The sequence below is a fragment of the Seriola aureovittata genome, chromosome 8 (assembly GCF_021018895.1).
Source record: "Seriola aureovittata isolate HTS-2021-v1 ecotype China chromosome 8, ASM2101889v1, whole genome shotgun sequence".
NCBI lineage: Eukaryota > Metazoa > Chordata > Actinopteri > Carangiformes > Carangidae > Seriola > Seriola aureovittata.
The window spans coordinates 12,066,821-12,076,548 of NC_079371.1; the positions used below are offsets into that span (position 1 = coordinate 12,066,821).

Below are 9,728 nucleotides of genomic sequence, written 5' to 3' on the forward strand. Positions count from 1 at the left end.
TTCTATATGGTCTGATAGATTGTATTTTGTATTTTTTGATGATGAAATGGTTTAGAATTATATTTTTTTCCTTATGTATATAATTATATGACATGTTTTCCTCTGTTGAGGCAGTAAGATATGACATGGTCGTGATATGATAATCATTACTTTTTCTCATAGAAAACCTGTATTCATTAACTCAAAAAACTCTGAAAAGAGAAAGAAAAGAAACTGTAAGAAAAATCTGTAAAATAAATAAATAAATAAATAAAGCTTTCAAATGCAATGTAATTATTTGCAATTACAGTTGGAATTTTTTGTATCTATGGTTTTTGAAATATATCCTAAAATTTGACCTGCATCCCAAAACTGAAACTCCCAGCCCCTTGTGTGTATCAGTTGGAAGTGGTTTTTGCTGCAGATGACTTTAAGCTGATGGAAATCTTGTCAAAAGTATTTCAAAGACGTAAATACTTAAGTTTGATTTAAATCTGCTTTGTCACATTTAATAACGTTGGATGCATGGAGCTGAACAGAAGTCTACAACATGTTCTCAGGTTCTTTTTCTATATTTCTGTAAGGCTCTCTCCTCTAAATGTCGTGAATCCGATCATTGATTGCACTCGCTATCCACAGTGTCCTCGAGCAACTAATTCAAGTAAACCAGCAGGATCAAGACGAACACAGATCAGACAATGAGACCAATTAAAACAGCAGCGGCAGTAATTTCCCTAATTTACCGGGGTCGTTAAATAAACAGATTTTTTTTTTTTTTTTTAACTGTAAATGACTTGAACTATTGAAATATTTTTAGAGAATAAATATATAGTAATATACAACATGACATGGGCATCAACATCGAATTCTTTAATTAATTCATTTGACGTGAATTATTTAGGCTCAAATTATATGCTACAGTATTTTAAAGTTTTGTTTGTTTGTTTGTTTTTATTCCGTTTTGTAATTCTTGCTGTTTTGTCAAAGCCAAGGTGACAACCAATACATTTTCTAATGAAGCTATTGAGCAAATATCACCATTCTAAAAATGAAAAAATTAAAGCACCTCCATTAACAGTCTGTAAGACTCACGTTCCTTAAAGCTTAAAAGCAAATGTACTTATTTCTTCTAGAGCGGTAAAGATTCGTGCCAATTTAAGTGAGACTTCATTTAACGCATCTTCTTCACCACCAACAAATTTACATCGATGATTTCCTTAAGGAGGCGAAAAATACCCGGGGTACTGTCTGACAGGCCTGGTAATATAATTTCATGACCAAAATATTAAATCTAGCAAAAGGAAACATGAGTAATGTTGTTATCTTAAACCCCCTGGTGAACAACATAGCAGCAAACAAAAAGCACATATCTCTGTTTAAAGTATAAAGTTACCATAGTCTGATGATAGATAATTTGGTGAAGATTTCTCAGGGAGTAAAGCTTTATGTACGTAGGCCTTTAATAACAATTAGAGAACAATTAGTTTGTTTAGATAGGTCTAATCGGATGACACAAGGCACAACAATGTGTCTCTAGACACACACACACACACACACACACACACACACACACACACACACACACACACACACACACAGGTTGTCAAGTCACCTGCACGATCCTGTCAGCATCACTAAATCATTTAGATCAACATTTGATTTGATTTAATGAAACCTGCCTCCTAAAGATCAATCAGATACACAAAGTGAGCCTGCAGAAAACCAGCTACTGTTTTTAGCTTGATGGTCATTATCATGCAAGTGGTTATTAAACTGTTTCCTGAATCCAACAGAGTTAGAAATGTATGGCTCATTCACTGAGAAACACTGTGAAATATGAAAATCACCAAAAGATGTCATTTAGCTCAGTTCGTTTTGTTCCATTCATCCTTCAAGGAGAATTTCAAGCCAAGAAACTTCACAGATCAACATCTCAAGGGCAGCGGGAGGAAATTAACAATACCAAGTGAAAGGGTTCAGTTTGCCCAGGATGATCATTCATCATCCCCTCACGAGGCACGGAGCACATCACATGGGCTAACAATAATAATGAAAACTGTGACTAGTGCTTTGCAATATTAAGGTTCCCCTGCGTTTTCTCTCCTGTAATTTCAGTCGCAGGTTTCGCCTCCATCTTTACCCACTCATCTGCACTGTGGTGACACCTGCTCTACAAGTGGCACCTGGCGAAGACACAGTCTCCTTGGTGAGAAAACACGACTCAGACTGTGCTGGAGATATGAGAAAGACACACTTGACTTACCTGTAGTGTCAAACATGGCGGTCTGTTTCCACTGGAGAGGGTCTGAACATGTGGCCTTTAGCTAGGCTACAAGCTGCATGTTTGTTTGTTTGTTTTTTTTATTCGGGTTAACGTTTTAGTTTCACGTAAATACGTGAAACACGTCACAAACACTGAAGAGCAGTTTCAGTTTCAAGTCAGCAGTTGTGCAGGTTGTTGGGCCTGGACACGACCATAGGACCATGTTTCTGGGGCGCGTGCGGGCCACACTTCCTCTAGTCTTCTTCTTTGTCTGTTAGACAGCACTGGGGGCCAAAATACGTCATCGACCACACGAAAATGTCATTGCTTTCGAAGACGACAGGACATTTTTTTTTATTTTGCAGTTTTCATGCATAAAGTTATCTGACCTATATCGTCAAGACGCCCAGCTGAGTGAGCACTCAGACTACAACAGGCTTCTTTTCACAGTGACACCACAGGGAGGCGCTAGTGAGCTGTTTTCACAGGAGTAAAGAAGCAACTGAAAGACAGTGAGGTACACAGTTGAAAATGCACAGGGCTGCTTTGTCTAGTTAACAAACAGTTTGAAACCTTAATTAGATTTATTATTATTATTATTATTATTATTATTATTATTATATCGTGTCAAATAAGGAGATCTTTCTCAGGCTCACTTTTATTTGTTTTGCATGGTGGAACATGAAGTACAAGATGAAGATGGTGGTGATAAACCTTCATGTAAAGGGTTATGAGAAACATGACAATATAGAATAATATTTCCAAACCATTATCATTTGGACTATCATTCGGGTCAGTCAGAACTGATTTGGTGTTGAAAAACTTTGTTCATATTCTCAGAACATTATTTTAAATTCCTGTCAAAATCAACAATATCAGATACATCAGGAGCAGTGTCTAAAGGGATGCTCACCACATCAAATTTATTCAGATATAATAGTTCAGCCATGAAAATACAGGGTTTTAGGTTTGAGTAGTTGAAATGAAGCTGAGACAGAATGTAAATAAGACACAGAAGATATTATTGCATTTCTTCCACAGTGTGGAAGAAATGCAATAAGTATTTTAACTTTGAAGTTATTTTTTGGGAAATTACTGTGTGAGAAAAAAAGAAAAAAAGTGGTTTATATTTTTCTTGTTCACATAAACAGTTTCCTCATCTTTACAGTATTTACAGCTGCCCCAGGACTTCCTTGCTTGACTCAGACAGTCTGCGTTCATTTCACAAACATCACTTGTAGTGTATCTATAAAGGTCCCGGCAGGTGCAGTTATTTCAGTTTGGCTAAAGACTTGAGGAGCCATACGCCTAAACTTACATCGCTCTTTTAATGATGGTTAGTTGACTAAGATGTTAGACTTTGATGATATCTCTGACCACACAGGTTAGATTCACTGCATCATCAGGTAATAATATGTGTCATACAGTTCATGATACATGACATACAACAAGTAACTCATGTGGCAACACTCTTTCACTCGCTTTCACATCCTGCAAAACTATCAAGCAGCTCAACTTAAGATTACTGATAGAAAAAGGCCTTTCAATTTCATGTATCAATCCCAGAGGTAAAGGGGGGAAAAGGAAAATCCCTTATTCCTCTAATGAGGCGTGGGTGGGTTGAAAAATCTATGTCTTATCCAGATCAGCCCCTCTGTTTTACGTCAAAGTCGAGCAAAAGGCAGCTGTTGGGGTTGAAGGACAAAAACAGCTGGGAAACAGGGGGTGTAGCTGCAGTTTCTGGGTAACTCGCAGACACTGTTGATAAAACAGGAAGGATTGCCTCATAACTGTCTCAATACTGACACAATGGCCAGACTATCTGTCATCTCTGTCTGCTACGAATCTTAATGTTTAGATAATTTTGTGTCCAATCAAACTTAGTTCTCCTTACTCAAGATGACAATGATTCATTGCCTGAATCATCTGTTATTTATTTTAAGGAACCTTTGACCACCTGGGTCACAGCGCTCACGTGTTTCACTTACTATTCCCCTCAAACTGAAACTCAACTCTTCTTCTGCATGGACACCATTTCCCTTAAAGAGGAACACTGTACAACCATGTGAATACTGTCTATTGTATACTGGGTTTTGTGTTATAATCCCTTTGTGGAAAAGGTACAGACTCTTTCGTAGAAGCCCACTTGAACTTCATCTTACAACCATAACAGAAGCCGAGCAGAACTGAAATATGTTCGTTATGCCTGTTAAAAACAGAAGGTTGGAAGTATATACTGTCAGTAAAATTTACTGTGAGCTAACTCTCTTCCAAAGCTCTCAGTGCAAAAAGAGAAAAACAAACAGGCGCTTCTGAACATGGCATTATACATGTTAGTTTAGCCTTGAGCAGAAATTTTCTGCTATCTATCAACCTCTCCACTGTCTTTAAGGGCTGAGTTCTTATAGACCAGAGCAATTCCATGGTTATTGTTCCGCTGCGTTTGTGCCTGTTCATGTATTTGGCTGCTTGTCGTCTGTTTTTTTCCTGTCAGAACTGACAACATTTTGGAGCGGTAGTGATCCCCAGCCAGGAAATATAGAACTGGGTCAATGCAGCTGTTGACACTCGCCAGCGGCCTGGTGATCTTGTAAGTAAAGTTGACAATGTTAAGGAATTCACAGTTGAGATTTAACACACGGGAGGTGTAGTAGAGGGTCCGCGTGATGTGAAATGGGACAAAGCTCACAGCAAACACCACCAGAACCACGATGATGAGCTTGATGGACTTCTGACGTGAGGCACTGCTCTGCCGGCTGGCAGATAATCCCTGTCTGGGCCGGCACAGGGTCCGCGCCATCAGGCAGTAACACACCACGATGACCATGAACGGGATGCCAAATAGGAGCACCATGACTACAGAGCTGTAGTCCACATACTCCTCAAAGGCCTGCTGGCTGGTTGTGTCATGGCACAGGGTGTCATTGTCCCTTCTGGAGGTGGTGACAAAAATGAGGTTGGGCACCAAGCACACGGTCACCACACCCCACACCATGCCACACACCAGATGGGCATGACGAGACTTCACCAGAGTCAGCGCCTTGATGGGGTGGCAGATGCCCAGATAACGGTGCACGCTGATGCAAGTGAGGAAGAGGATGCTGCAGTAGAGGTTGGCATAAAAGAGAAAGCGCACTATTTTGCAGGCGGCCACTCCAAAGGGCCAGTGACTGCGGTTGGCGTAGTAGTAAATGAGGGTGGGCAGGGAGAGGACGTACAGGAAGTCAGACAGGGCGAGGTGGAACATGTACACTGTGCTGGGGTTCCACGGACGCATCTTTTGGAACATCCATAAAGCCGTAGCGTTGAGCATGAAGCCAAACACAAACACCAGACTGTAGGACACAGGTAGCAGGATGTATTTGAACTCCTCATCGAAGCGACAGCTGGAGTTGAAGACTGAGATGAAGACAGTTGGCAGGTTGTGCGTGTCAGGGCTGCTGATGACCGATTCCATAATGATGTGACTTCTCAGTGTAGCACTACCAAACCAGCAGAGACCAAACCTGAAAAGCAGAAACAGTGAGATGTGAAGACTTTTACATTCATAAAAAAAATACGCTTTGTATTAGAGCTGAAAAGGTTAGTTGATTAACTGATAGGTCGACTAACAAAAAATTAATCACTAACTATATTATACAATGTGAATAATTCTCTGGTTGAAGCGTTTCAGTTGTTGAGACTTACTGCTTTTCTCTGTTTCACATTTTTGTAAAGTCTTTTTTTTTATGTAGTTCCCGTTTAAGAGTGGTGGAAGAAGAATTCAAATCCTTTGCTTGAGTAAAGTAATCCCACTGTGACAAATTAGTTTACTTAAAGTTTACTTAAATTATGTATATTTTCACTTAAGCACAGTATTATCACAAGAATATAAAATAAAGTATCAAAAGTAAAAGTTTTTATACACTGTTGCTCATAAAGTTGGAATAAAATATTTTTTACCTCTTTCCATGAAATGATTGTGACAATGTGATTTATTCATTCTTGACAGATAAAGTTTATATCTTCTCAAAACTTTAGTAGTCAATCTCTTCCAAAGTGATTACTGATGCATTTAAATAGTTATAAACAGAGGACTGTGTCTGAAAAACAAAATTATTCCAACTTTATGGACAACAGTATATATACATATATATATATATATATATATATATATATATATATATATATATACACACACAGTATAAGCCTGTGTGTGTGTGTGTGTGTGTGTGTGTGTGCGCGTGTGTGTGTGTGTGTGTGTGTGTGTGTGGGCGAATATGTAACAAAGTAAGTCCCTATGAAGAATAGTTTTAAAATAAACAGAGTAAAAAGTAAGCCGCAATAGAGATGTACAGTAACGTAAAAATGTGGTTATTCTAATACAAGAACAATACTTGAGTACTTGCACTTGTTACTCTCCACCACCATCGGTTAACAATTCAAAATGTTTTCACGAGGATTCACTGTTTATCCACATCTGTCCTGTGTTCCAAAATTCTCCACATCTGGTTCCACACACGGTCAACAACAAACGCTGGGGCATTAGCCTCAGTCGATATTTCGCGGTCACACAGTCACTTTAAGAAGCCAGTTATCGTAACTCCGCCGCTACTCACCCACAATGAGACCCGTAACACAGAGCTGGTTGTCGGACTGCTCCTTGATTCCGGTACTACAGAGAGAAGTCGTGTAAACGGACCGGTTTCACTTTTCAGCGGAGGTCGATAGTCGTTTCTCTCACTCCGTCGTCCTGTTCGTCCCCTCTGCAGCGCAGCTGGGGAGCGTTAGATACGCAATTTTTCAGTGGACGCCGCGTTGGAGTCCATGGCTGCGCTGCAAACGCCCGATACATGGAGAGGAAGCCACACACACACACACACACACACACACACACACACACACACACACACACACACACACACACACACACACACACACACACACACACACACGGGGAGTTAAAGTGCTGAGTAGGCAAAACTCCCGCCTCCCAAAAAAAAAAATAGTCTTCAGAGTAAACTCACTTTCAAGTCACTTAAGTGAATCACGTGAAAATGCCACCAGACCTCATTTAAGGAATCCACACCTTAAGATTTACTTGAAGTGTTGGATTTTGTCCTTAGACTCTCCAAGTGCAGATAAGAGACTGTTTAAAGCAGCAATCATTCTTGGCACGTTTCTGTTTTGTGCTCCTGATTTCAGAGGGCAATACAACATTATGGCCATAAATAGCTGTTCATTGTTTAATGATGAGCCCCATATTTTGTTGCAATACTATAGAAGAAATGACCCAACACTCAGCACTGTCTGGAGCCTCAACATTAAAATCATGCTTATATGTTTGTAACACCCTGTCTAATACATGAGGCACCAGCACTTTAACAGTATGGTGTATGTAAAAGATCTTAACACTTACTCCAAATGAAATTCATTCCCATGACAACACATAATGGCAGTCAACACTCAAATGCTGTAGAAGTTAATATTTGCACAGCTGTACAGTAAAGCCTGTGTAGCAACAGCTCTCTTGAGCTGTGACGAACTAACTGGATGATCTTCTCTGGAATCTTTGGCACCTCTGCCTTTTCTGCAAGAAGGACATGATAAGTTATGGAATTATAAAGTCTGATCATAAAGACATAAAAATAGGGAGGATGAGCGATACTGTTGTCTCAGACAGACAATAAACTGGTTTGATGAGACTTTCCATTAATAAGTTACCAAAAACTACAGTTTGATTGACCCACAGTCGCAAACAGGATTATAACCACTCCAATAACCCTAAGACTATATGACAATAGCACACAAAATATGATTTGGTTCACATGCAAAGAGCTCATATCCCTATAAAGTTCAGTTCTCTCGTCCTACACTGAGCTTTGACTTGCAGAGGTATCGTTATACTTTCTTCAAACGGTGTTTTCCAATTTTGAAACGTTTGTTGAAAAGTCAAATAAGTTTAGGCAGTGTTTGTAAATAATAATTATAAAATAAATCAGACTAACATGATCTGAAACTATCCATATATGGTAAATATAACTCACATACTGTATTTTAGATGTCAAATGTCGGTTAAAACAAATTCAGAATATTATTTGCAGTTATGTTCTTGCTCTAAAAACGTCCTAACTGTTCCCTGCTCCCACATATAGAAACTGGCCCCTTCACCCCATTCAGAGATGCAGCAGTGACTTGTGTGTGTACGGGCCAGCTCGGTGGGTGCAGTGTGAGATTGTGTGTTTCTTTGGACTCAATGGGTTTCTGTGGTTAAGATGCCTGGAATGTGAGTGGGCCACTGACAAAGCATGTTCTCCATCAGAAACCCATTCAGACTGTAGTGCAGGGTGGATGGATTTACAGCACCACGGATGGAATACATGTCAGCAGCTAGTTGTAACAGATTATGAATGAATTTGTCAACAGTTAAAGGAAAAAGTTCAATATTTTGGTGAATAAGCATATTTGCTTTCTTTGCCGAGAGTTAGATGAGAAGATTGATACCACTCCCATATCTGTACAAATAAATAAATATGAAACTACTGTCGGCGGCCAGTTAGCTTAGCTTAGCACAAAGACTGGAAACAGAGGGAAACGGCTAGCCTGCGTCTGTCCAGTGATAACAAATTCCACCTACCAGCACCTCCAAAGATCACTAATTAACATTGTTTAGTGCAAAAACATATGCATAAAAACAACATGTCATATTACAGGGGCCATGTGACTCCTTGAGGTTGACAGGCAATGCTAATTTAACCAGATTCTGGCTACAGCTTCATGATTAATGTAGACAGCAAAGTGGTCTTGATCTTTTCATCAAACTCTTGGCTAGAAAGTACATAAGCATATTTCCCCAAATATCAAACCATTAATTTCCTAAAGAATGTGATTTTTTTTTTTTTTTTTAAATGTGTTCTTCTGTGTCAAACTTTACGTCTACATCTGCAAATAACTCAATACACTCATTCATACACATTGTTGTTGCATAAACTAATATTTTCAATTAAACATGAAGGTTTCAAACGACAAACTATTTCATTTGCATGTCACCAGAAGTTCCCAGGCTTCCAGGTGATGACATTGTCGCAGCCATGATACTATGCAGAGGTCAGTGACACATACCTGCTGTCAGTAGAGAGAGGGACGTGTTTGGTCATGTTTTAATGAGTAACTACCTTCACTGAAAAAAAACAAGCACAGACACTCCCACAACAAGGGGAATATTTAAGAGTTATTTTCAAATCAGATTCACACAGGTCTCATCTCTTTCTGCTGCTATTATCTAAGTGAGCTGATAAATACAACTCTCACTATTTGCTTGTGGACTTGGTTATTAATTCAGGCGTCTTGTATTCGCAAATCTTAACTGAGGTAATTGTATTTATATAAAATGTGGAAATGCATTGGTATTTGCTCAGTTATCCAGACTAAAGAAATACACCCTATGCAGTTTTCAAGAAGAACCTCAGAAGTGTTCAGTAAATAAAAAAATGTAAAATATGAACTG

The 9,728-nt window shown here is 39.1% G+C and overlaps 1 protein-coding gene across 1 annotated transcript; it reads right to left on the reverse strand.

Annotated features, from left to right (window-relative positions):
* Positions 1-3,133: 3,133 nt before the first annotated feature.
* On the reverse strand, positions 3,134-7,082 carry p2ry4 (pyrimidinergic receptor P2Y4). Its single transcript, XM_056383057.1, has 2 exons — positions 6,841-7,082; positions 3,134-5,748 (listed from the first exon to the last, which is right to left on the reverse strand). Exon 2 carries the CDS (start codon positions 5,697-5,699, stop codon positions 4,605-4,607), a length of 1,095 nt encoding a protein of 364 aa, XP_056239032.1. The 5' UTR covers positions 5,700-5,748; positions 6,841-7,082; the 3' UTR covers positions 3,134-4,604.
* Between the last annotated feature and the right edge of the window lie 2,646 nt (positions 7,083-9,728).